Source organism: Rhinolophus sinicus, linkage group LG07 (genome assembly GCF_036562045.2).
Source record: "Rhinolophus sinicus isolate RSC01 linkage group LG07, ASM3656204v1, whole genome shotgun sequence".
Classification (NCBI taxonomy): Eukaryota; Metazoa; Chordata; class Mammalia; order Chiroptera; family Rhinolophidae; genus Rhinolophus; species Rhinolophus sinicus.
This window is the reverse complement of record NC_133757.1, coordinates 124,458,838-124,485,893: the sequence shown is the minus strand read 5'-3', so window position 1 is coordinate 124,485,893 and position 27,056 is coordinate 124,458,838. Positions and strand designations below refer to the sequence as shown.

Below are 27,056 nucleotides of genomic sequence, written 5' to 3'. Positions count from 1 at the left end.
TTTCTTTATATGCACATATGTATTTTTGTTAATTGGGATTAGGGGTATCTTTAGTAAAATATAAATATAAAGTTTTACTTTTTCAGATGAAAGTATTGTCATAGTATTAAAGGCCTTTCCTTTAGTAAAGAGAGCCATGGGTAGAATAGGAATTCAACTGAAAGCACTCAAGAACAAACACAAACAGACTTGTCTCCAAGTATGCAGCTTAATGCTTAATGAACTTTAATAAAATAGAACATTTAAGTGCACCAAAGACAGGCAAAAACCAGCTAGAAGGCAGTGAGGCTCTTGGGGAACGTACAAGTTGGACTCACAAAGGACAAGCAGTGGTGTTCACTGTTAGGACACTTGATTTTCCACTTATTGTTGAAGATTTGGAGTATTCCTTAACACCTAAGGCCAAGCTCAAGTACACATAGGATTGATTCTAAGTCTAGCTGTGAAGAGAACCAAACAAAAAATTGGGACTCACCCAAGAATTCTGAAGGAATTTGAGAGAAAATTTAGGAATCTTCCTCAAAATAAAGTTAACTACCATGAAAGAGAAAGAGGATTGCTAACATTATTTTAATTAATAAGAAGAGCCATATAAGAAAGTCAAAAGGCTTATCAGTGAGCAGTGGCATTTCATGATATAGATTCACTAATATGAAAGTAAACTATGGAAAGAAAAGTTTCTATAAGGACAAATCTTGCTTGGCTGAAAAAGATGCATGTGAAAACTTCACTAAGATTATTGGCAAAGGCAATTTTTAAAACTGAGTACATATAAAAATGTTGTGTCACGCTTTTAAAAATAGATTCCAGGAAAGAACTGAAAGGTATGGATAATAGACATATTTCTGGGTGAGTATAAATACTTGGTTTGTCTCAGAGACCTGGGCTGGGAAATATCTCATTTTGTTTTTTTGTTTTTTTATAAATTGCAGGATAGAGAATGTAAACAATGACATTTTTAAAGCCTTTCAAACCAAAATGCTAAATCAAAAGAAATGAACCATAGGGAAGATACACAAACTTATGGGAATAGGCTGAAAAGTAGTACATGACCTTCATGGTGAATAATTGTATTCAGAGAAAACATAACCCAAAACATACACATCTGATACTGTGGCCTCAACTTTCAGATACAAAGAAGTTTACCAGACACTGCAGTGTTTGCTTAGGAATTCATTCTCCCAGCGCTATGGAGGTAAAAAAGCAAAACAAAAAATGACTACATTTTACCATTCAACAAATAGATATTAAACATCTGGTAGTTTCAGACACTCTTCTTGGTGGTGGGCACATTAAGTGAATGAACAAGGCAGGAAAAAAAGAAAGCTCTGCTCCCGTGCAGCTGACATTCTAGGACTTCTTGAAAACAATGACAACTATAATATTATCCTGCCTCTGAACAAACTTACACCGAATTTGCTGTCAAGTCAACTACTAATTACGTCTCAGAAGACCTACAAGGGCCAGCTATGCTGATCAAGACCATTAATTGCCTTCAGGTAACTAAAAATGTAGTATAACTGGAAAATATAAGTAGGTTCAAAGAGAGTGTTCACAAAATCATGGATATGTTATGAGAACAACTCCTCTGAAAAGTGACTCTGGTCTGCAATGTGACCCTAACGTTTTACGTCATTAAACACACGCATAGCTCTGAGGTATTTTCAGTTTTTAAAATAAAAATGAAGAATTGGGAAGAGTACTATGAAGGACATTATCTTAATATGTGAAACTCTTAAAGAGATCCTTCATAAAGCGTGTAGAGCCTCTGTGACAGCTAGAGATACAAAGTTGTAAAAGAAATTAAGAAGTTTATCAACTTTAAAACCAAACAAACAAAAAGACTTGAGAGAATGCAGATGCAACATTCTGGCGGGCCCACCTGGAAGCATTATGCAAGGATAAGAGGAGAGGGCTAGTTCGAGCCATGGAAACAAAGTCAGAAAACGAAGATCTAGAGGAAAGGAAACCTAGAAGTGCTCATGGAAATGGGGAGCGGCACAGCCTGGGAGCACCAGTAAGAGGTGAATGCACAAGCTAAGAAAAGTTTAGTAAAATATTTGTACTCTCGATAGGCTATTGAGCTTATAGATACATCAGTAAGGCTCGCTGTGAAATTGACAGCACTTTTCATTTAGAAGTGAAAGAACTGGGGCAGGGGGCTCTAAGCTTAGAAACACCCCTACCTGGCAGAGGGAAATAGGCAGAGAAGACGAGGACCCCACACGTCCTGGCCGTGAATTGGGGTCAGTGGAATAGAAAAGCAAGGCAACTGGGAACCAGTGATTAAAGATTTCAACCCGTAACAAGCTGAGAGATGTGAGATAAAATTTATACCTGACCTGATTTTTATCTCCCAAATTCCCCGGCACTCAGCGGGAGCAGACTGGGTGGCTGGAAAAGAATGTCTCGGAGGAGAGCAAACAGGTCACATCAACCCAAACTACAATGTCCACAGCAGAAGTGTCCCTCCGACACCCTCAGGTAAGATAAGAAACGAAAGAAGCTTAATCTTTCCGAGGTGGCATCAGAGCAGGTCACTTGTCAGGGGAGCTGCCTGAGTTGCTGTGTGAAGCACCTCACTCAGGAGACAAGGGAAGGCTGGGTGTCACCCATTCTCCCCTCTAAGCCAGCAGCTGTCTTGTGGGCTGCTCCTGTTTCTCAGGCACACAAAGGCACTCCAGGGGCCAGCGGTGCCCAGGTGTCCCCTCAAAAACCACCGTTATGGCAGAACCCTTACCTGGCAACACTGGGGTGGCGCTTGGCACTGCTTCTATGAGTAGGTTGAGACATCGCAGCCACTTTGCTGCCCCCAACGGGCACACACACGCTAAAGGAACTTCCTCTTGCTTTGTTCTCACCCAAAGAGGTAACAGCAACCAGACCTGAGAACACTACACAATGGGTTTATCAGGACCGCTGAAACCCAGAGGGTTTTCACCAAGAAGACACTATAAAAACTGCAAATGCCCCCGGCATAATCTGCAAGTAAGAAGAGGACTCTTTACACAAGTCCAAGCTTTCTCAAAAACTTCATAGTAGTCTTTATTTAGACCCAATTTCTCAAAACTGTACCTCGTTAGAACTTGTCAGGCTCAGGGGTTTTCCACACTCTCTGGCAACGTTTTTCATCTTTACACAGAGTCTGGGCAGCTGGCAGGCCGCTGGCAGTCTCTGCATGCAGAGACCCCTATGCCCGTCATGCCCTGACCAGCGCGCTCGCAGCTCCCCACGCGCTTGGTAACCACCAAGGAACTGCTGATTAGAAAACATTCTTTCCCTATGACAGCACAGTCTCCTGCAAAGAGAATGTGGCTGACACTTACTGCGCGATTGATTGAGTGATAGGGAATGCCTGCCAGCAAGGAGACTGCTGGCTGCCCTTTCCTCAACACGTTTTGTTTGTTTTGGTTTTTATTCCCTCAGAGAGCTATTTGGTGCTTTTCATCCAGCAGATTTCTGGAACCCCAGCCCAACTGGCCATTTCGAGTCCTCTGCTCAGGCGCTATTAAGAAAACAAAACCAAAACTGTGCTGGAAAATAACATATCTTAGGTGGAACTAAACCAGGAGGGAAGCGTCCCAAAGTGAAACTGGCTCTTTGGATCTGCTAGGTGAGAGTGAAAGTAAAGGTCATTTTTTGGTACGAGACGGACTATTAGTAAAAGTGGAAATGTATGTAGGGGAGAGTGTAGGAGTTGAAGGTCAAGGGGGAAATTTCGTGGCTGCAATAACTGGTTAATTTGTGAATGGACTCTAAGCCACGTCAGTGGATGCTTCTGACAAGCTTGGATGAGTAGGGGGCAAGAGAGGAAGTTTTGGGGTGTGAGGAAAGTCCAGAAAACATGCTCATCAAATGTTCCACAAAAGGGGACAACTGGGTAGCCATACTGATGCTTTCTTTAGTGCTTGAAAGGACCATAGGAAGACTTGCCACAGAAACCACAAGGCCGCCCCATGCAAAATGGTGTGTGGTCACAGGCCTGCTTCTGACAACAGGCTCCAGAGCAGGACATCTGGTTAGTAGGCATTGTTTTTTGTCTCATGTGCTTAAAATTAGTTCCTAAGCATTACTGTGTATGCTTCAAAACCTCCAGAACTAAAAATAATAAGCTTTCTAAGAGGAAAGGAAACATTATGGTTCCTACTGTGAGGTCATGATTTTTGCCTTAAGTAAATTTAGAGCGGGAACGCTTTTACAAGAGTTTTCCAGATGAACCTGTCATTGCTTCAGGCGATATACACATCTGTCTCCACTCTGCTCTCCCAACCCTGTGTCCTCATGGAAAGAACCCTGGACCTGGAATCTGAAGATCTGGATTCTAGATGTGCCTCTGCCTCGAACTGGCTGTGATTTGAGCAAGTACTTAGCTGATTCCTTGCCTCATAGTTAAGCATCCATTCATTTATTCAGGTGGCCATATACCAAGACCCTGCTATGTGCATGAGGATCTCTTCTTCCTCATGTGTAAATGAAAGGAAGTACCCTAGGTCAACTCAATGTTAAAACCATATAATTCATTTTAAATGTCACCTTTTTTTTTTTTTTTTTTTTGAGAATTGAGATAAAAATCAAGGTCCTCTGACGTGATACATAAACTTATGTATTTATCAAAGCACTGGGCTATGTATTTTCAAATAATAGCCTATATATTTTTTCTTTATATTTTTACGCTATAAAAGTATGCCCATTTTTACAAGCAAACAACAAAGATAAAAAGCAAAAGTTAATACTCTTCCCTCAGTTCCACCTGACTATGATAATTAGTATTAACATCAGTATTCCATATTTTTATCTATGCTCAAAAAAAGTAAGTATATATGATATTTATTTCCTTCTTTTCTTTTTCTGAAATAAAAATATAGTCACATTATATATTAATCTGCTAATTGTTTATTTTTCATTTCTCTAAACCTTCTTCCAGATTCATACATAAAGCTCTCACCAATGATTTTTAATGACCAAATAATATTTGAAAATTATGAATAGACCAAATTTATTTAATTATTTCCCTATGATGGAATATCAGTTTTTTTAAATTATTTTTTCTTTTTAATGTCATTATAATCGACGCTATAATAGAAATATTTGTCTAGATATTTTTTCACATACTGGTGCTTTATTTACATAGAATAGATTTACCAAAGTTAGATTGTCAGGTCAAAGGATACAAGCATACAAACTTTTAATTATGCTTCTAGATTACTTTCCAAATTTGTATAGCGAATTTCATTTCTATCAGCTTTGTGTAAAAATTCTTATTTTCCTACAACCAAAGTCAGCTCTAGATGTATTCATATCTTAGCTGACAATGAGTATTCCATTGTTGTTTTGCTTTGTATTTTCCTAATTATCAGTGACATTGATCACATTTCAACGTTTGTTATTCATTTGCTCGTTCTCTTCTATAACTATTAGTTCTGGTTCTCGACTGACTTTTACTTATGGATGTCTTTTCCCATTCCCATTTGCAGCAGTTCTTTTCTTTGTCTAGTTAGCATTTTAACAACGATAAGCTCTCTAGCAAAATTACAAAGCAGGGTTAAGTGGGATCGGGGCTGTGGGGTGTTGGCCTCGGGAGATGGGGGTTGCCGTGTTTTACTAGAGGGTGATCAAAGGTTCAGAAGGTGACATTGGACAGGTCTAGGAGTGAGGAGCAGGAGTGAGCCGGGCGGCTTCCTGGGGAAACAGTTCCCTGTCAAGGTCGCCAGTGCCCACACTCTACAGTGTGTTCAACAGCAAGGAGGAAGCTGTGACTGGGGAGAGGGAGCTTGAAGGCGAGTTGTGGCCAGTAATACTAGCAGTAAAAGGGAGCCAGCTCAAGGGGGGCTTGTGCGCATTAAGAAAATCTTGGCTTTCACTCTTGAGGCAATGAGGGTGTTGAGCAGAGGAGTAATGTGATGTGAGTTATATTTTGGCACGATCACTTTGGTTGCTGGGTTTAGAGTATCTTGTAGGGAGGCAAGAGTGAAGGCACCAGGACTACTCAGAAAGCTATGGCAGTAATCCAGGTAGAGAGGCTAGAGGTTTGGAGAGAGCTGTAGGGAATGGCGGAGAGGGAGAGAAAACGTATGATTTGAATTTAGCCAGTAGAGAGGGCAAGAGAGAGAGAAAGAGTTAGTTCAAGGATGCCTCCAAGTTCCTTTAGGCTAAGCAGCTGGAAGAAAATGGAGTTGCCCTTTATTGAGACAGGGAAATCCAAGGGAAGAGCTAACTGGGGGAATTAGAGGAGTGACAAGTGGTTTTTGAGCTCCTATTTGGGATGTCTTTTAGACATCCACATAAAGACATCCTGTAGACATGTGGGGTAGGCAGGTGATACATAAGACTTGATCCAACGAAGCTTTTTGCTAAGCACCACTCGTGTTGCCTTATTTAGTCCTCAACACAGTAAGGGAGCTGTGGTTATTGCCTGATTCGCAGGGAACTTGAATATAATGGTGATCAACTCAGTTCTTAAAAATAATCTACAAATTATTCATGATTGTCAGAGACATTTTATCATAGACACATTAGTTAAGGTTCTGACTTTTTAAATACAAATGTATTTAACAATCTTGAAATATTAGATGTGGCTATATCTTGGGCTTTCTCTTGTACTAAGCCCTGGAGGGTATGGAGCTGTCTAATGTTATATTTATGGGGGTTGCCTTTGACATTTTGACTCAAGGTAGAAATAAATTTAAGTATTGAATCCAAAAGGGCAAAGAGCCCCAAGCAAAAAGATGTGGTCAGGTAGAGGAAAATCTCACTGGAAAAGAACAGTCACCTAGGGTCGCATTAGTGAACCTACCCTGAGTGTGGCCTGGGGTTTTTGTTTTGTTCTGTCTTTTGTTGTTCTTTTGTTGGTGCAGCTAACTACTAACAATTGAAGAGAACAAATGAAGGGATGCTGAATGTTCAGAGACTTGTTTAGGAAAACAGCCTCTAGATGAGTAAAAAACAATGATCAGTGATGTATTTTAACTCAGAATATAACACAGACATTAAGCTTTGACAGTTGTAAAGCAGGAAATTCTAAATCACAAAGAGAAATTAACAAGTCTCAGGAAAATCAAAGAAAATTCCATTGAAGTTAAATCTACGCAAACTTGGGAGAAACAGGATGCACCACTACGTGATTTATAATAGTTCAATGTCAGTGAATTAAGCAACTGATTCTATGTAGGTGCGATATTTCTTTAAATCTCACTCTACACTATTTCGTGTCTGGTGATTTTGACACGTCCTATTTAACTGCTCTGACACTGAGCTCAGGTATTAGTGAATGCAAACAACAACAAACCTGCATATTTGGGGCATAGCTGGCCAGCCAGAGGAGCAGGGCAGTGTGGACTAGTGGGGCAAAAACTGGGTGTGGTATAATAAAAACATACTCTTTGTCTTGATCCCTTGTTCTTGGCAGAGCTCCTGAAACCCTTGGAATTTCCTGAGTGGTAGGAACTGTTATTCAGAAGGAGCTCTTTCTGACCATACCTAAGTTTGTGCTAATGAGGTGACCCAGGGTGGGTCCCCTAGATTGCTTCAGGCTAGTGTGCCCAGAGAGGGCCAGGAAGCTGGGCACCAGCTCCCTGCCACCCCCCACCTTGCCCTCTACATCGCTTCCATGTGGCTGTTCCTGAGTTGTATCCCTTATAATAAACTTATCCATGTGAGTAAAATGTTTTCTGGGGTTTTGTGAGTCGTTCTAGTGAATTATTGAACCTGAGGAGCGTTTACGAGACCCCTCAAATTTATAACGGGTCAGTCAGAAGTATAGGTGGCCCCTGAGACTTGTGACTGGGATTCAAAATGGGGGCCGTCTTGCGGTCCTGGCGCCTTCACCTGTGGGATCTGTGCTACCTCAGGGTAGCTAGTGTCGGAACTGGATTGAATTGCTGGACACCCATTTTGTGTTGGAGAATGGGTGTGGGGAAAAACCACTCATTTTTTGTCAGCAAGAAGATGTCACAATGGATAGACGTGATGCTTGTATGAACCCAAGCAGCATTATACATAAAAAGAAGAGTGAGTCCCGCGGAGACAGCAAGGCTGCAGACTAGCCTTGTAACTGCAGAGCAGTAGAGTTACGGCAAGTCTCACGCGTACAGTACGTCCTCACTCAGAGTTGTTGGTAGGTGCTCTGACTTTAAATGAAACTACGAATAATGAAATCAATGTTTCCCTACACTAATGGATAGAAACTAGAGTTAAAAATGATGCCATTTTAGGGCCTGCTGGGCTTATTTGCTGCTCTGAAGCTTGATAAAATAATTGCAGAAGAATCAAGAGCCTCTATGTCTGCTCCCAGGTGAGGTGAAATAAAATCAGTGACATCATTTTATTACGTGATTTTTATTCACTCACTCAACAAGTACTTATGGAAGTTTACTATGGGGTCAGAGCTGTCCTAGATGCCCCTTTCTCTTATTGTAAGAAAGAAGTTAGCGGCACATTTTCAAGTAATGTATATAATCATACCAAATTTTAGATGACTGCTTCTAAGAGAAAATGATTGAAATTTGAAATATTTTTAAGGCAAACCATTTTTTATACCATAATCTAAGTTGGTTGTTTTGAACACATCTGTATAATGATTGAATGCTTACTACGTATGTTTCAGGAACTCTTCTATATGTTATGTTATTTAATACTTACAATTATTTGTAACCCCATCAGGAAGATGAGAAAATGGAGGTTTTGGAGAGATTAAGTAATTTACCTAAAATGTATGATTTGAATTCAGGCAATCTGACTCAAGAAACCACACTCAACCACAATACTGTTGTTTTAAGAGTGTCACTGAGCTGGTGGCTGCTCTTGTCAATAAATAAGGACTCCTGCTATCAGGTTTGCTCCGAAGGGCAGGTGTCAGTTACTGATGAGAAGGGGCTCCACTGTCCTCTAATAAATACACACTATAATAAAGAAAGGAAAAATGCCACTATATAGGATGAAATAAATCCTTTGCTCTGGAACATTTCTAATAGCCTTAAATTGAACCAGGTTTGGCAATCACATCTTTGATAATAAAAGCACTCGTGGTACTTTTATGAAGGGGACACTTTCCAATCTATTGCCTGGGCTTCGAGATGCTGTTAGATATTAGCAGCTGCCTGATCCAAGTTCCTCCGTACATTCTCCAAAATCCTAACAGATCAACAGGAAGAGCAAATAGAATTCGTAAATGACACACATAGCATAAACAAGTGTCTTAGCCTGCTCAGGCTGCCGTAACAAAATGCCACAGACTGGGGGCTTAAACACAGAAATGTAGTTCTCACAGTTATGGAGGCTGGAAGTCCAAGATCAAGGTGCTGGCAAAGTCAGTTTCATTCTGAGGCCTCTTTCTTGGCTTTCAGATTGTGACATCTTGCTGTGTACTCATGTTACCTCTTCTGTTTGGCATGTGCGGGAAGGGAACCAATTCTCTGGTGTCTCTTCTTAAAGGGACACTAGTCCTATAGTATCACCCCCTACTCTGAGGACCTCATTTAATCCTAATTCTCTCCTTAAGGCCCATCTCCAAATGTCACCCTGGTTTAGGGCTTCAACATAAGAGTTTGGGGGGACGTAATTCAGTCCATAGCAATAAGAGACAGATAGTAATACTACTACACATTTCGATCCCAAGCCAGCAGAGCCAGCTTTGGAAAGCATGGCAGAGCAGGTCTAGTGATGACGAGGTTGAAAAGAGAACAGAAGCGAGGGGGTCTAGTGAAGATGAACATTAATGAAGTCTCCCCAGAAAGAAAAGTCCTCATTATTTCAGAAATGGGTACATGAAAGAAGCGAGTATTTATACTGCCTTTCCTGTGCAGTCTGCATCTCAGGATCGCCATCTAGTTTGGGAGGTAATTTCTTTTTATAGAAGTATTCCACGTAATAAAGAAGAAATGGTAGAATGCTGCTATTTTATTATAATAATAATGCAATGATGGATCTAGCCAATTACCAGAGGCTGAGAGCATCACACACACACACACACACACACACACACACACACACACACACACACAGATGAGCAAACTGGTCTTACTTTGTGTGAGAGTACTGTGAAGTACCTATCCAAAGCCTTCAGTTTTCTATGCTTTCACTCAGCAATTGCACTTTTAGGAATTTATCCTAAAAAAACAAAAGTGAATATGCACAAAGGTTTAAATACAAGTTTGCTTGTTGTAGCATTGTTCCTAATAGTAAAAGAGTGAATTCAACCTAAATGTCTCAAACAGGGAATCAGTTAAATAAATATTGATACAACTGTATAACTGAGTATGAGAGAGATAAATATTTACTTGGAAAAATATTTATAACTCACCTACAAAAACGTTTCAAAAACAACCTTCACGTTAAGGTCCTATATTTACAGAAAAAGATAAAGAGGTAGAGAGAGATTTGAAGTCTATCAGTAGTTATTTGGGATGGTGGGATTAAATGTGAGTTTCCTTTCTTTTTGGCTGTATTTTGCAAACAGTAAAGCCTTTGCATAAATTTAGCACCTCTTATAGTTGCCACACACAGAAAGAACTGATTTATAACTCATGTTTTAATGTTATAATTAGAAAAGAAAAACTACTTTCCAAAAGAAAGAGAAAGAAAGACAAGAAGGATAGGAAGATGGCATGGTGGCAGCTAATGTGTATTGAGCAGAAAGTGTTGTGCTCTGCATAGGAACAGAGCAGCCTTACAGGCAAAATTAGTCTCCACTTACCACTCACTCGGCAAACATTTTCAGAGCACTTACCACGTGCTACTCTCTGTGATCAGCTTTTTGCTATAAAGAGCACCTAACCATTCAGCAGATAAGACACAGAAGCAATTGGAAATAACCAAGAACCACATACAGAAGTTTACTTTTCTGTGTAGCTTGGAACCTACTCTAAATTTAGATGCAAATGTGAAAAAGACTTTCCAAGCTGTGTAAAATAGTAAACAAATGTAAGTCTGATTGTGGATGACAGCGCCCCAAGCGTCACAGTCAGTATTCATAATAATGACAGTCCAGGGTATCTGAGTTTTGCGGCTATTAATTTACACTGCCCTTCGTGTTTGTGTTCTAAAGTCAAGTGTAATGTAGTGCAGAGTAAAACAAAAATTTTGAAAAAGGCAAATCACCCACCCAAATGCACTGAATCTCAAATTTTATTTTACTTTTTAATGTGCTGGTAGTTTCTTCAACAATTGAAAACACCAATCTGGGAATATAAAGAGAATAATGGAACCTCCATGGTTAGTGCGACGAAAGGAACTGCGTTTGGAGAGCAGCTGTCTCTGGCGTAGAACCATTCCCTGGACGTGAGAGAGAAGTGGTTCCCCAGTCCAGTTGCTTCAGAAAGCGAGATCATGTGTGAGGTAAGTAATTATAATTCTATCTAACAGAGCAGTATATTCAAAATATAAAGTAGCGGCTAGAGTGCTGTGTCAACATAAAAATTAGCAAATACTAAAATGACTGAAAGTGAGGAATAAAAATGTATTTCAAACAAATGCTGAACATAACCTGCCTGCTCTCTAAAGTAAACCTGTATTTGCACATAGACATACATAGTGTTCAAAGCAGAAATTTATCAGAGATGAGAAAACCAATTCACTGAGGGCACAAAATTAAATTTTTCAGTTTATATGAAGGCATAAAAGAGAAAGAGCCAAACCAAAACAAATTGAAGTTTCCAAACTTGAGTCCCTTCATTTTTTACCCCATAATTTCCTCACTTAGTGTATTTATATGACTTCCTGTCAGAGCAGCATGAAGAGTCACAAATTTGTTATTTCTAAATTGCCGTGAAAACCGAATTTTGCTAATGCAACATCTTCCATCATGTTAATTGGCTTTGAACCGTGTCGAGTTCAAGCCACGGAAAATGAATGCACTGCTTCAGAAGGCTCAGCGTGGTATTTAATTACCATGTTGGAGGAGATGCCTTTAGTTTGATCTGAAGACTTCTGCAAAAACAGCAAGTCACTCAGCTGGCCACAGGATGTCTAGTCTGCCTGGGGCCTCCTGTAGGCCTCCAAGCAAGCCCACGCTCCCCAGTTCACGTTAAAGCTGTCAGATCCCATCTGCAGATACACAGATTTCATGCTGAGAGAGGCAGTACCAGCCCTTCCCAGAAAAGGGATGAGGAGATTGTTTGGAGAATTCTAATTTGGTATTCTTTCCAACAGTATCTCCCCAAATACTTTCTAGCACATAGTAGGAGCTTTATAAGTGATGCATTGAATCGAATAAAGGGTTAAAGTAAGCATAAAGCCTGGAAAACAGACAGGAAAAAGGTGTACTACAGATACTTTCTCGGGCATTATATATGAGCTAGGCCTCGGCAGATGGAAAGTCTGTGTTCTTCCCAGGGGCATGGCATGCATGGAAGAGCACATTTTCTGAAATGCGCTTTAGAGAGTCTGGCTGCAAAGAGCCCCTTGTCCTAAATCTCTATGAATTTATCCATCCACTAAAAGTTAATTTTATTTAATATATTACACATAGACACATGGTTGAGATGCTACTTTCTTACTTTGAAAGAAAAGAGACTTAATTAGACTATTGTTCACAAACCCAACACGATTTTGATGTTTATTAGTTTGAAGAACTGTAATTTCTGAAAAACTGACAAATTTGTTTTGTGACCTTTAATATTGAAACTATTTAAAGCATGACTAAGAGTTAGTAAAACTTATGAGAAAAACATTATGATTTATGATGTTCTGTGAGTCATTAAAAAACCCTTATTTAGTACTTAAAAATCAATTTCTCTTCTACCCAACAAAACGATATGAATGGACAGAAAATAATCTGTCTGAGGCAGTAGATGGTACCATTAACTGCTCTGCAGTGTGGACATCAACTACGTAAATGGATTTTCTCCTGGCTTTCCAGAATAGTTTCGTTTAGGGTCAGGTAAGAAGGAGGTTAAGAATAATGCAGGCAAAAAAATTGTACAAATGCTGATGATATCACAAAAGAGATGATTTTAGCTTTTGCTTACCACATACATACTCTCCTTCAACGAAAACATCTGCCTGTCACCCCATAAACATCCCTATACTTCTCATCCCTTTATGAGCAAAAAGAAAAAGGAAAAGAAAAGAAAAAAAAAGGAGCTTTATGGGACATTTAATAGCCAGCAGCTGTTTGGCTGCCAAATACTGCATCTGGAGGAGAGTGTGGTATTCACATGGGGATAAAAAACAAACCAAAAAAACTATTGTTTAATTTTCTTAAAGTACACCAATGTTTTACATAAACACATTTGAATGCTTTGAATATGGGGAAAGACACAGGAGCGCCTTACGTGCATTGCAACCAGTACACTGTTCCCAGAAGACAATGAATAATGAAGATTGTAGCGACCGTGTTCAGTACCCAGGTTGAATGAATGTTAACGTGCATGAGTTCGATGCCAGGTAAAAGGGGCACTGCATGAGAATTTAACATTCATTTGATGCTTCTGAGATTCCCTCTACTTGAGGCTATAATAAATCACCATCGTTTTCCTTGCTAGCTTATCATTATAACTTTCTGAATATATAATTCATTTCTGAAAAATACTTATGTGTCTTAAAATGTTAGGGCAGGGAGACGTGTGCTTTAAAAAAATTAAAATGAGAGCTGGCAGTAGAAGAGTACTTCTAGACAAGGAGGACCCCACATCATGATATGTGGAGTGGGGCTGCTTTGAAAACAAGATGCTGTGTGATCCTGTTAAAGGGGAATATGAAAGCCACAAAAATACCATATTTACTTTGATAATGCCCCACTGGAATCAATGTTGTTTGCTTTACTCTTTTACTTTGAAAAGAAGCTTGGGATGACAACCATAATACCAATATATAAATCTACTAGTGATGGCAATCGATTTTTATCTCTGCAGAACCTAAATTAAAAGGGATCGCGGTCAAGAGAGAAAGAGGGGTGACAACACTCACTCTCTTGTTCCTGCCCGATTGCCTCTCACTTCCTTCTTCTTTCTTTCTCAACTTCTTTGGGACAAAGACATGAACTGCAGTATCTCTCTATCCACTATCTTTCTGGACCCCACGTTACATACCCCTTAAAAGTTGTCCTGAAAACCATCTCCTGAGCATTTTAAATTACTGTCAAATGACCTACCTTTCTTTCTTTCATTCTCTCAGAAATACAAAAATTTTAGTACTATGGGAAAAATAAATTAACCACTAAATTCTGTGTAATTGTCATCATTGGTAAAAGGAGAGAATCTAAACATGGACATGCATTGCTGAGAAGGGAAGGCCAGAGAACGGAGGACTTGGGAGCCCACAGTCCTTATAGTTCTCCGCATGGAACAAAAATGGTGTGTGTGGAAGGGGTGGGAGTGAGGGGAACCCCTACCTCTTGGCAGAGTGACCATACTTAAGAAAAAGCTAAGGATATACGTATCTTCAAAACACAGAAACAAAGGGTTTGCCTGCCTTCCTCCCCCCTTCTCTTTCCTTCCTTTCTCCTCTTTCATTGTTTCCTTTTTAAACTGCATACATTTGCCCAATATGGACCTCTGAGAATGAGGTATCATCTTTCCTAGAAATTATTCAACATCGTATGTTGTCTTCTAGGCTTCTACTGTCACATCCATAGTACCTTAGAGGTTGTCAACAGAGTCAGCTAATCTTCAGACTACTCCTGTGATGTCAATCTATATATTACTTACATGTTATAAAAATGTATATGGAATACACCAATTCTTATTGTAAACCTACCGTTAAAGTGGGTTATATGTTGTGTGCTGAGTTCTTTCCTTTGAAGTAGATAAAATCTTATCAGAGAGACAAGACTTATACACACCAGCACAATTATAGAATTGTAAAAAAATAAATGCACAATAAAATGCTAAATTTATATAACTAAAGACTAAAATGTATGTTATAGATACTGACAGTTGCTGGTTGGGAGGCCTGGGAGAAATCAGCGTCTCCATGTTTATTCAAGCTTCTAGGCTTCCTCCTTCTCATGGAAACACTGTTTCCGGCTTAGCCTACTGTCAGTCCCTTGTTCACAGGTCTCAGTGGCTGCCCTGTGCCCAGTCACGATTCTCATATTTGGAAGTACACATAGGCCCCTTTTAATGAAGATTTTGACAGACCAAGAACCCTGAGAACACATTTCCAGACCCACAGGTTAGGAGAACCCTAGTTTGAGAAACACTGACTTAAGAACCTGAGTCTTATTTTCTTTAAATTATCATTTGCCTAAAAAAAGTTTTGTCTTAGACAGAGAACATTGGCCTATCGAATAAGTTCTCGGCTACTTCGTCTCTCACTCGAGATGTGTTCATATTACGTGCCAGATGTGGAGGCCACACTGGACTTCTCACTGGCCCCAGCACAAGTCCTCACCTTTCCTAGCTTGACGTTTTTGTACACCCTCTGCCTTCAGCCTAGAATTCTCTTTCCTTCTGTTTTTTTCATGTCCTCCCCGCTTTATTGCCAGAAATTAAATCAAATGACTCCTTCTTCATGTATGTCTTTATGCTCATAGCTCAGAGTTTCACTTTCTTCAGTAGCTCTTTGATGAGGCAAATCATTCAACATATATTATACTTAGGTGTCTGCGTGTGTGTCACTTCTCAACTGCAAGCAGCTAGGACATACTGGATTCATGTTCTGTAAGCAGCTTGCACATAACAGGTGAGAAATAAGAAGTCAAAGAAATAACTATATGGGTCAATGAATAGAGCGAGGATTGAGAAAAAGCCATAAAAAGCTGAAAGAATATGGAGAGTGGCCAAGGAAGGGATTCTTTGATAAGGGACTTAGTGAATTTCTCACCCTATACCTGAGCTAAGGAGTAAGTAAGTCAGGAGAGAAGATATAGTTACCTCTTCACCTTATTAATGAAATAGAGTTATTTCCTAGGAGAAAATTTGTGCTATTCAAGATAAATTATCTTAAGGGCCAAATTTGTCAAGGGAAACTTACCAAATACCTTAAAAATCAAATACCCTTCATAACCCACCATAATCCTTGCCCCTTGGATGGCAGTGAAAAACTGTTCAACTAGCAATAGCAATGAAAGCACTGAAAGAAAATGTGTTCCAACAATCACACTGTTAGCCAGTGTCTTTGTCTTATCTTTCTGTATGGTGCTATCAGACACGTTCTCATCTACTCTGAATAGACTCATCGTCTTTGTCTGAAAGCAGAAGCACTCGAATTACTATTAGAGACCTACGTCCTCTAAATAAAACGTCATTATTACCTTTCAGAGTCTTCAGGCTGGTTGGTGAACATTACCAGTTTCTTTTCGTGTTTTCGTGTTTGTTTATGAGTCATTCACGTGGAATCTAAAAGAAAAAAATATAAAGGACATGAGGCTTGGATGTGTCTCCAGGGAAGATAACTATGTCAGTCACTGGAAGAGAAAACCACCTGTTCAATGCATTTTCGTCAAAAGCCATGTTTTTATCCTCATGTCTTGTCTTCAGCACTTGCCGGTTATGAAAAGATAGACCATAAACTTGCCTTCTGCCTAGTTTCAATCAAAAGTAAAACCCTGGGTGTAAACATAGAGACTCAGTCTTTCAATTTAGGAAGCGTCTCTGACAGGGAGAAATTGTCCAGGAGCGAGGGAAAGAAACGGGGACATTCCAACATACAAGTTATAAACTGTTAATGCTGTCAGACTGACATGTTTGCAATTCAATTAGCCAGAGTCCAGGAATGAGTTCTCCAGGACACCTGGACCTTTCATTCCTACTTTGTGTCCAATAGGAGTTTGTGATTATTTCCATGATTCCCAAGATAACAAGTGAATGTAATGTGACCATTTAAAACAAAAACAAAAAACAACTGTTGGACAGAATTTTTTCATTTCCCATTTTTTTCTATTTAATATTAATTGCAACTTAAGCACCAAATTATGATCAGATATTACACAGACATCATAGTACCTCACGGGGCTTATAGTAGATTGAAGCATTTGAGGACCTGTGTATGTTTTAAAAGCCAATTCCTACAGGCACTTAACACATTTTAAATGTATCTGGAAACCACTAATTGCTATGATCCCATTAGAAAATTTAGGCACTTCAGGTCTGTGGGAAACATGAAGCTAGCTTGTCTGAGTTTTATGAGTTTCTATTGAATTGTAACAACAATAAAAAAAATAAAAATAAAAAAAAGTTTGCTTGTTAAAATGCTCCCAGAAGGATTTGCTTCAGCTATTGGCAAGATTTCTGTATATAGTGTGGGAGGGTGGCTTTTTCATTTTGTTTTGTTTTCCGCTTGTGACAGCTGTTTAAAAGTCATCTGTTACCACCATGGTAGCCAGTTACTAGATGAAAGCAAATGCTTTTCAGGACTGTTGTAGGAACTGGACCACCATCTACTACAGCTCTCATTTTACTCGGGAAAATTACAGAAGAGCCGAGTTTCTGCACATGGCACTCTGGAAGTATTACCCAGTTCTGCAAATGCATCGAAGAGGCAGGCAGGGTGAGGTGCCACATGACAGAGAGTGACTTGCAATAAGTGCCCAGACTGTAATTTTTAGAAGATGAGGTGTTTAAAATTCAATTAACTAACTCAAATAAATGTATAGTAGACTTTTTAAAAAATATCTCTGATGGTTTCATTGTTCCTAAAATTACTTTTTAAAGAATGCTGATTTCCCAGCAGACCTGAAAGGACACATAGAGTCCCGGAGTGTCACAGAGTCACAGAATTTTGAAACCTTAAAGAATACTCTGAGAATTATGGCACCATCATTTTACCAGAGAGGAAACAGAAGCCCAAAGAGGACAAGTCATTTGGTCAATTATTGGCCAATGGAGGGTTTGATGTCAAGCCATTTAACTCCCAGCCCATGGTTTGCTACTATTATTTCATAACTGAACATTATACAGAGTAAATTCCAAGTTTGAAACAAGGTGAGTTCTAATTTTAATATTCAAATATTTTTAAAGTAATATATAAAATCATTACATTGTAAATGAAATCTCATAAAAATATATTTCTTGGGAAATGACATTGTATTATTTGAACACTGGTGGTAAACAACCCCCAAAATAGCATGTGAAAAGAGAAATTTCCAGTCTTAAAATTTTATACTGTAAGATTCACAGATAATCCCTCTGAGACACTGCAAATAGACAAGTATTGCCCCAAAGTTCACTGAGCATTACATTTCCTTTCTGAATGTCCTTTCACAGGCTGGAATTTTATACTTGTTATTATTCTATCCAGGAAGTCAAAATATCAACTAATGATAATCAGAAAACTCAATATCCCAGGCATAATTATAATTTCCAATAGTTTATCTGTTTCTACCAATACAGATATTTTCCAACAGAACAGTAACAAAGACGATCAGAAAAAGACACTCAGCTATCAAAAGGCTTGTCTTTGAAGTGGAAGCAAATAAAATCAAGCCAACTGAGGACACAGGACTTTTCTCAATGTCAGTGACTTCCTTCTTTCCTTCCTTCCTTCCTTTTTAAAGAGAATATTAGAGAAATGAACAACTTCAGAAGTCTCAGGAGACTTAGGACACATTAGGTGCCTCTTAACTTTATCTTCACTAATTACAAGTCAGGGTGACATTAAACGGTAAGAAAAGGAATTCTCCGGAAGTTCTGTCTCCCGTGGTTTTTCACTGAGCAAAAGCACAAAATCAGGCTGGATGGGAGGCACGGACTGCCTGAATTTTTATTGGCTAGTGTGGAGACATGAAAATAGACAAAGCACCTACTACAACAAACCGGACGATGCTGGAGCCAGAACTCCCAGTCTGAGCAGCACGTGGCAGTCAGTCACCTTTGACTGTGGTTCACTAATTCCTTATAAAACGCAATTCAAACATTTTTATCTTGCTAAACATTTTAAAAATTTGAAACAGATCCCAAATACTTAAAACAGATCCTAAATGGAACCAACCAAGATGGACAGAGGACACAGTGGACTTTCATTAAAGCATATTGTATCTGAATACTGAACAGTAGAAAGATAAAGGGAAGACAGGGTACCTGACCCTTCCCACCCGTGCCCATTCAAGGTGAATTTCTTAGATGTTTCATCCCGAAGTACTTAATTTATAAGTAGTTGAGTTTTTACTGCTTGACTATAGTGTCTGCCTGCTATATTCCCATTTCTGTTAATTTGGGGTAAAAATCAACAGCTCTGTCGTGTTTGTGGCATTTATCATCTAGCCTACTGAGTCAGCTGAGAAGCCATTATTTCACCCAGAAATGTTCACGTATGTGGTCAATGGGACACACAACATTTACATACTGTCATCGTTGATACGTGTGTGACTATAATACAACTACTCTCTTCCAACAAAGATACTGTGAATTAAATACTGAGATCTTCCAAAATTACTTCTAGAATATATGGCACATACTTTTGAAAAATTTTGGAAAGACCTAATTTATCAGGTTAAAGTTTGGTAAATCAGGAGAACTTTTCTGTTCCCTCTTTGGTAAGAAGGGGATAATATCACCTGCCTCTTTAGGGCTGTAATGAGGCACATATGTTCTATGTCACGTATGTTAAATATGTACAGTAGTGCCTGGCACGTAGTTGGTATACTATACTTGCTCATGGGGTCTTTTAACAGAGTCTCAGGAGGAAGGAGGTAAATAATTGCGGTCATTTCACTGTCTTGAGTAATGGTAGGTGGGGGAAGCTCACATTGGGAGAGCTTGGAGTATGGGGGGTTTATAGGGATATTTCTTCTAAGGCTCCTTTTGATTCTAAACCTGTGATTCTGAGAGTCCAAGTAAAGAAATAGGTGTCTGCCTTCAAAGAGTCATCGTCCTGTTGAGAAAACAGGATGACTTAGAGGCCCAAATCCAGGAGTTCTTTATGTTCACATCCCGGGGACCCAGCATGGTACCTGGCTCACAGTAAGGACCTACTATTCTAAGAGTAGAAGGAAGGAATGATTCCTAACTGTAGACAGAAAAGATGTCAAAATGAAAAATAAATGGTATTGACAATTAAGAGTCTGAGGATAATTGAACTTCCTATGGCCAACAGCTTGAAGGCATGTACCTGTTTCTTTACTTGAAATCTTAGAATCACAGAATTTCCGAGTCAAAAGGAGTCTTAGAAGTAATACGTATATCAAATCCCCCATACACCAATGCTCAGATATTGTTTATTTTTGCCTTTTTTATGTATGTAAGAAAATTGAAATCGAGAGGGCGTAAATTTTTACTTAAAATTGTTTCATACTTTCATTTTCCTGGGGGAAGATTAGTATAAACCACATAGAAAATTTCTGGGAACCAAAGATTACAGAAGTTAGAGTACCTAACTGGCTGACAGCATCCTCTAAGCGGGAAGCCAACACATTTCTCTGTTTCCATCATTTGGTCACTTTCTTCCTCTTCTTCTCCCTGTCTCATTCTCCTCTTTTTAAGGAGTTTCTTACTGCTCAAGAAGCAGCTGTTGCTTTATGTTTAACTTAACCAAGAGCTGTCCTGGATTTTTGGATGAATTTCAGTACATCAGTGAAGATCATAAGCTGTTTGATTATTTAAGCAGAAGTTTACACAGTCCACAGTTCCAAAATAACTCAACTTTAGAGGATAAACTTACTTTTGGAAGTAAACCAAGTTTTATGAGCTTCCCACCATTCGTGGTGACAGCTTTTCATACACTTGGATTTCTAAAGTCAAGCTCAAGGGCGAGGATGTGTTACTAGTCATAGTCAACTCTGAAAAAATAGGTTTTACAGATCTTGAGAGTGTCATGTTCAAAACTGCCAAAGAATTCTTCTGCCATTTGTAAGTTTGTCATGTTGGTCAAGGTTATGCCACAGCGTTGGAATATATCAAAATACGTGTGCAATCGAAGGCATGAAAGCTTCACTGAAGACAAAATACCTGAAGCTGACAAGTGCTTTTTATATAAAATGCTCTTCCCTCTGGGACATACAATTTAGAACTCATAGCATTCACCCAGAAACTCTGTTTCATGTCAGTATCTACGTGTAGGGAATTCAAAAGCCAATGTCAGCCATGTTTGATACAGTGAGGATGAAATGTCTTAGGTAAGTACTAAACCATTGTGAAAAGTGTCATCCTGTACGGTCACATGCATCTGTATGTAACCATAACATTTTTATAAGATAATGTGCTGAAAAACATATTCATATATACTTACATGGATAATGGCACGTACACTGATATTTTTTAGAAACGGTATTATGGTGTCTAACATATAAAGAGCTTTCTTGTGCATCACATAAGAGATGAGCAAGTAGTCAGCTGATCAAACAATTAGTTAAAATTGAGATTCATGAATTATAAAACCTGAATTTTAGGCTAATTTGTTGCATCTGAAAACACAGAAGCACACCACACTTGCCAAGCCCTCTTTTCCAAGTGGGCATCTACTGATGGTGCCCCACATGGGTTTTCTGGCCCACCATGAGGCTTCTGGGAATCCTAGTTTTAGTTTCTTTACAAGAGAATTTGAATTTTAAGACATTTACAAAGCTGTCTGAAGACAGAATTCCTTTAGAGCTTCATGATATTTTTCCAGTCTTTTATATTTGCCTCACCCACATAAAATTTAAATTTGGCAACTCACCTGTGTTATTCCAATTAGCTACATAGAAACTACAATTCTTCTACCTTTTCTGTACTTATGTAACATCAGCTTATATCAATTTTATTTAAATTATGTAATGGCCAAAAAGAAAAATAAGATTGTCATCAATAGTTTGGGGGAACAAACAAGACTGATTCTTGGGAAACATGTCACTCAGCTTTTGGAGACAGAATAAGGGACTCTCCTGGGCTGCAAGTGTCCCGAGTGCCAGTCTGCACGTTGTGGGTCAACCAAGCAGGATCAGTCCCTGCTGCACGGGTTAAGTGGAGGTTGGAAAAAGAGCCGTATTTTAATCAGAAGAAGGAAAGTGCCTGCAGGGTCAGAAGCGAACAGAAATTGGTGACATTAGGTGTTGGTAAGGCCTGTGGTGAACAAGCGAATGGATGACCCACCTAAAGTCTTTAAAATTCAATTTAAAAAAAGTAAACTGGACAAACTACAGTGTTTAAAAAAGAGTTCTGTTTGCTTTCAGCAACTATCAAGAGTTTATTTGTCATAGCCTTTTGTAACTTCCAAAGCATGACTTACGTTGCTAATATGCAGATAATAGTGCATGACAGTTTCGAGATCCTTGCTATTATTAGTAAGTAAGAAACAGGAAGAAAAAACTACACTAGATTAGAAACCAGAAGATTTTTTTTATTTATTTTATTTTATTCTTCTGGTCCCAATTCCTTAATGAACTAGTTGTGTGATCTTAAGCATTATTAGTTATTTTCGCTAGAGTCCTCTTCTGAAGAATGAAGGCCTGCCTGGATTATCTCTAACGTCCTTTGAATTCTAAAATGCTGTGACTATCACTGACAGGTATTGACTGTCAGCATGGGGGACGGTGACCAGTATCACTCTCAGGTTAATGCTTCAGGCAGAAAGGTGACACAGTGCTATTACCCTCCATGTTTGGCTCTCCTTAAAGTAGAATGAAGTGACTTGTACAAAACTGGAAAATAAATTGGGGAGCGAAAGGGTCAAACAAACTTTTTTTTATGCTTAATATTCTATTATGTTGGCTGGAAAGAAGTAACTCCAATCACTGTATAAGTTCTGTCCAGTGCGTTTAAACCAGGGACAACAGCGTGCCTTTCACCGGGACCACTAGAGCAAGCGCCCTCGCCAGTCTCAAATGGGTCACTCTTGGATATAGGAAGTGGTGTTCTTTGTTATGTGGGAACACTTCTGGTTTTGAGAGATGCTTAAAATCATCAACCCCAATCATAATGGTAACCCAAAATGCTCCCCTCTTCCCCCACTGAGCCAGAAGTGCCTTCCAGCCTCTTCTCTATCACACATCGGCCTTGAAGGTGCTAGTCTCCCTCCTGCTATGATCTTTGAAACTGCTGTTCCTTCTCCCTAGCTTGTCCTTCCCCTCAAAATAAATCTTTCCTGACTTCTCATATTGCTCCAATTTCTGTAATGTACACTCCTACAACAGTCTGTACCGCCGCTCTGTAGCATGGATCACCATTGCAATTTCACTGATCTGCTGTGTGCGCCACTATTTGCTTAAGGCTGTTCTTCTCACTGGTCTGTACGCTTGTGATTTTACGTCTATTCAGTTCACAACTGATTGCTGTCACCTCGTGTGGCGCCTGCAATGGGCCAGACGCTTCACGCACGCTGAAGGGTAGTAGCTAGGCCAGCAGTCACTTCACATGAATCTGTGACACTTGCAATACACAATCTTAACTATGGTTTTCCAATAATGCCTTAGTTTGGTCTAAGTCACTCTTCGTACCAGTGTGCATGTTCAAGAAGCTTTACTCCCAGAGCTCCCTATTAAAGTCATTGTATCGCCAAAAAAAATTAAAAAGAAAAAAAGGAATTCACTTAGCCTAGAAACAGGGACTATAAAGTATATTAGGTAATGGTAAAACCAACCAAAATTTATAAGCACAAATCTAAGAATCCATTAAATCATTTCAGAGAATTTCTATGCAGAATTAGGCGAATGCTTAAGGTTTTTTAAGAATATGATGTGGTTTTTAAAAATGAAGCATATGTTCCTGGTTTTCATTCCTTTATTTCGTCTAGTAAATAAGATTCCTATATCTAACAGGTACTTAGGCCCTTTAACCACAGTGTGGAAGAAACCGGAGAAGAGGAAAATTACATACCACTCTCATTTACTGTAATGGCTCGAGGGAAATTGAGAATAAGAAAGAGATTTTTGGCTACACATTGTTTGGCTAAACCAAAAGAAAGAAATACCCAAAAGAACTGCTGTTTTTCTTTTCTTTTTCTTTTTTTTTCTTTTTCCATCTCATATTTCTGAGAAAGGTGTCAAATTAGGGGACTTTTATCATCTATTTCCTTCTAAGAAGTATTTTTCTTTTATAGCAATAAAGTAAAATTCTCTGCCACCACAGGTCCTCTATTGCTCAACCACATCAGGGCACCTGCACTATTTCTGCGTGAAAAACTGACATCTGGAGACTGAAGTTAGAAAAGTTCCTGAACCAGGAGTGAGCAGACCAAGATTCTGTTACCAAGGCTGTCACTGAACTTGCTAGTCCCTGGAGAAGGTGTTTTCCCCCATCTCTGAAATGAGAGGAGACTGGACAATATAATGGCTAAGGGCCCTTCCAACATGTGGGTGCTGTGAAACTGGTCATGCTAGGGTGTACGTAGAGCGCAGCATGGCTCGTGACACGAGTGTCTTACAGGCTCAGTGAAGTAGGACCCGTGGCCAGTTCTTCCCCTGAAGAGGGGGTCTTGACCACAGCATGGTGGCTCGTTCTGCATCCAGATAAGCATGGGCTTGCTCTGGGTCTTTCTGTAGCTCTCCTCTGGGAGCTATTCTTGGACCTTGGATTTCTACTGAAGAACTGTCTCGAGGTTCCTCTGTTTATAAATTCACCTTTCTTAACGTGTGTGCACTGAAAAGATAAATGGATTAAGAGTCGAAGATGTGGGCCCCAGTCTGTCCCTGACTCTCAACAAGCTTGTGACTTTTGGCAAATTATTTCAACTCTCTGAACCCCAATCTCCTCATCTGTGATAAGAATAATACTTTCTGTCTTCAAAGGGAACAACATAAGGATGAAATAAGAGATTGCATTTGAAAGCCCTTCCAGTTCACGTGCACTACGAGATTTGCCCAGAGTTGCCTGGTGAGTAGCAGGCTCTAAATAAATACGGTGGAATTGAAATCTTTACCATTCAAAACTCACTGGAAAGCCTATAGAGAAAATGATTGTCATGGCATCTGAGTGTGGATGTCGATTGTTTGGCTGATAATCATGAAAATGTGAGAATAAGGATGTGTTGCTTGTTTTATGGGATTATGCTTCAGGTGAGTATATTCTGATTTACAACAAAATTCTAGCAATAGAAGTCATAGCAGAGACTATACTTTCAAAGTAATAATGAGAAGAAGAAGAAGAAGAAGAAGAAGAAGAAGAAGAAGAAGAAGAAGAAGAAGAAATAAATAGCAAATAATATATATAATAACAGCATTCTAATTATTATTAAAATCAAGCAATTACTACATAGAAATTACCTTGGAATTTTAACATTAGGTGGCTATTCCCAGATACACACACACACACACACACACACACACACACACACACATATATAACTACACTCTCTCAGTAGGACTCTAATGAAGGATGTTTCATTATAATAATAGTTAATAATGACTGAGCTCAGCCCTGGGATTTTAATAAATGCTTTTTGTTGATAATGAAAATTTGAGACGAGACTTGACCCCTGGACACTAAATTTCAGATACAAAATCCATCCTTTGCTTTTAACTTGTGAAATTCAAGATCCTCTCAGATTAATTTTATAGTCTCTGCCTCAGTCTTACCTTAAGTTATTGTTTACAGTTTTTAATATATTTTCTTGTTTTTAAATAAGCACTAAAACAATCTCTAATTAGAAATTCATCTTATTTTTGACACATATTTAGGTAGGATTAAATTTGTCTACATTAAATCCTTCAAAGCCGAGAAACTTCCTACTCATTTTTTTCAATTATAAAGCACATTTGATTGTTTTGCAATGATTCCAATATTTTATGGTCCCCTTTAAGGAAAATTAAAAAGAGAAGCATTTGTTCTTGTTTAAGCTGAACAATTTCTTTGCTTATTTTAATATTCATAATTTAATTTATCTTCCCAGAAACTTTTAAACAGCTTCTCCTAGCAAACAGTTTGTGGAAAATGATAATGTATTCTCTAAAATGAAGGAAAAGAGTGAATATGGCAACCTACTGAAAAATACACTGGTGATGTACCTTATAAGTACACCATCTGCCTTAGAGTCACATGGACATAACATATTCTGTTTAGCAGTATTTATTCACATCAGAAGGAACATTGCACCATGTTTGTAATTTAAGATGTAATTTAAAATTGAAATGGGTAATTTACCTTCCAATACATTTTTTGAATTACACTCCTTAATATGTTTCTTCTTGCAGAATTTATACATGCCAGATTAGCAAAAGCATAGAATAATTAACTGATTACTTACCATCAAAATCTATTTAACTGTGTACTCACTGCCCCCCTATGACTAGTTCTCTGTCATCCAAGGTTGTTTACATCCTTAGATCAATTAAGGGATCTGCTTGTTGGGGCTGTGCTTTGCAGCCACTAGAATAATTTTCACCCATATGTTGTTTTTATTTTAAAACCATGGGGACATTTAATCTTGGCAGTGTTTTCAAATAAAATTAATTTTTTACTCATGCTCTGCACAATTTCAGTAAAGAGACATTTTTTATTCTTGCCTCTTTCTTAAAGACTTGAGGACATATGTGTGGAAAGTACATTTCTTTTATTCTAAGTCCTTCATCCTTCATGGAAACAATAGTTGAAAGAGTCAAACTGTTACAACTCCCAACAGATGGAAAACCCACTGTGAGGAATAGCTTTGCCTGAGAGGTCTTCATTATCTGATCTTAATGAGCGAAGTTTAGAAATTGATCATTAATGTGCTAAAGAATAAAGCATTAAAGAACATTTTTTAAAAGATAACAGTTAAAAGGAGGCCTATGGTTTTATCCTCAGCAGGAAGTGTTCAGTTGACAGAGAACTTAGTAAGCATCTCAGCCCTTGTGCGACCCCCCACCCCACCCCCCAAATAAAGAGGCCTAATCTCAGTGGAGGAGGATGGTCAGGGAGCAGGGACCTTGACCTTGACTGGTCTGGCATTTGAGGCTGATGGCCGTCTCTTCTACCTGGTGCACAGTCCCTTTGACACCTGTTAAAAACTATTTCTTCCTCAGTCATACCTCATTGATCTCATTAAAATTGGGAAATAGTACAGTGGCTGCAAATTTCAAGGGAAACGTTGTACTGGAAGCCGATAGCATACTAATTAAGATGAAGACACAGGTGAAGAGAGGGAGCAGAAGCAAGTGGGGGGGCCTCCAAGCGGGGGGGGGGGGGTTGGGAGAGAGAAAAGGAAAGGAGAAAATGAGGGGGCATGTTTCCCCTTACTTTTCAGACTTTAACAATATATTACAATTCTGAGTTAAAAAAAATAGCTTCAAAAAA

General features: G+C 38.9%; 1 protein-coding gene and 1 long non-coding RNA gene across 5 annotated transcripts in view; one reads left to right on the top strand and one right to left on the bottom strand.

The window, feature by feature from the left end:
* The window catches only part of TNIP3 (TNFAIP3 interacting protein 3), a 59,845-nt gene extending 56,580 nt beyond the window's left edge, over positions 1-3,265 (bottom strand). Inside the window, exons 1-2 of one of the 3 annotated variants that reach the window (XM_019741377.2) lie at positions 3,076-3,265; positions 2,741-2,894 (exon numbers count right to left, since the gene is read on the bottom strand). In XM_019741377.2, coding sequence (XP_019596936.2) covers positions 2,741-2,793 — 53 coding nt within the window. In that variant the 5' untranslated portion in view covers positions 2,794-2,894; positions 3,076-3,265. Of the gene's footprint in view, positions 1-2,342; positions 2,710-2,740; positions 2,895-3,075 lie in introns of those variants that run through there. The other 2 variants (XM_019741378.2, XM_019741379.2) reach the window with 2 other exon arrangements.
* LOC141572765 (uncharacterized) lies at positions 268-26,501 on the top strand. 2 transcript variants are annotated; one of them, XR_012498247.1, is made up of 4 exons: positions 268-1,499; positions 2,377-2,484; positions 11,149-11,331; positions 23,916-26,501. It is a non-coding gene; the product is annotated as an uncharacterized LOC141572765 (long non-coding RNA). The 2 variants fall into 2 exon arrangements; XR_012498248.1 differs by lacking the exon at positions 23,916-26,501 and adding an exon at positions 16,197-17,485.
* Positions 26,502-27,056: the final 555 nt, after the last annotated feature.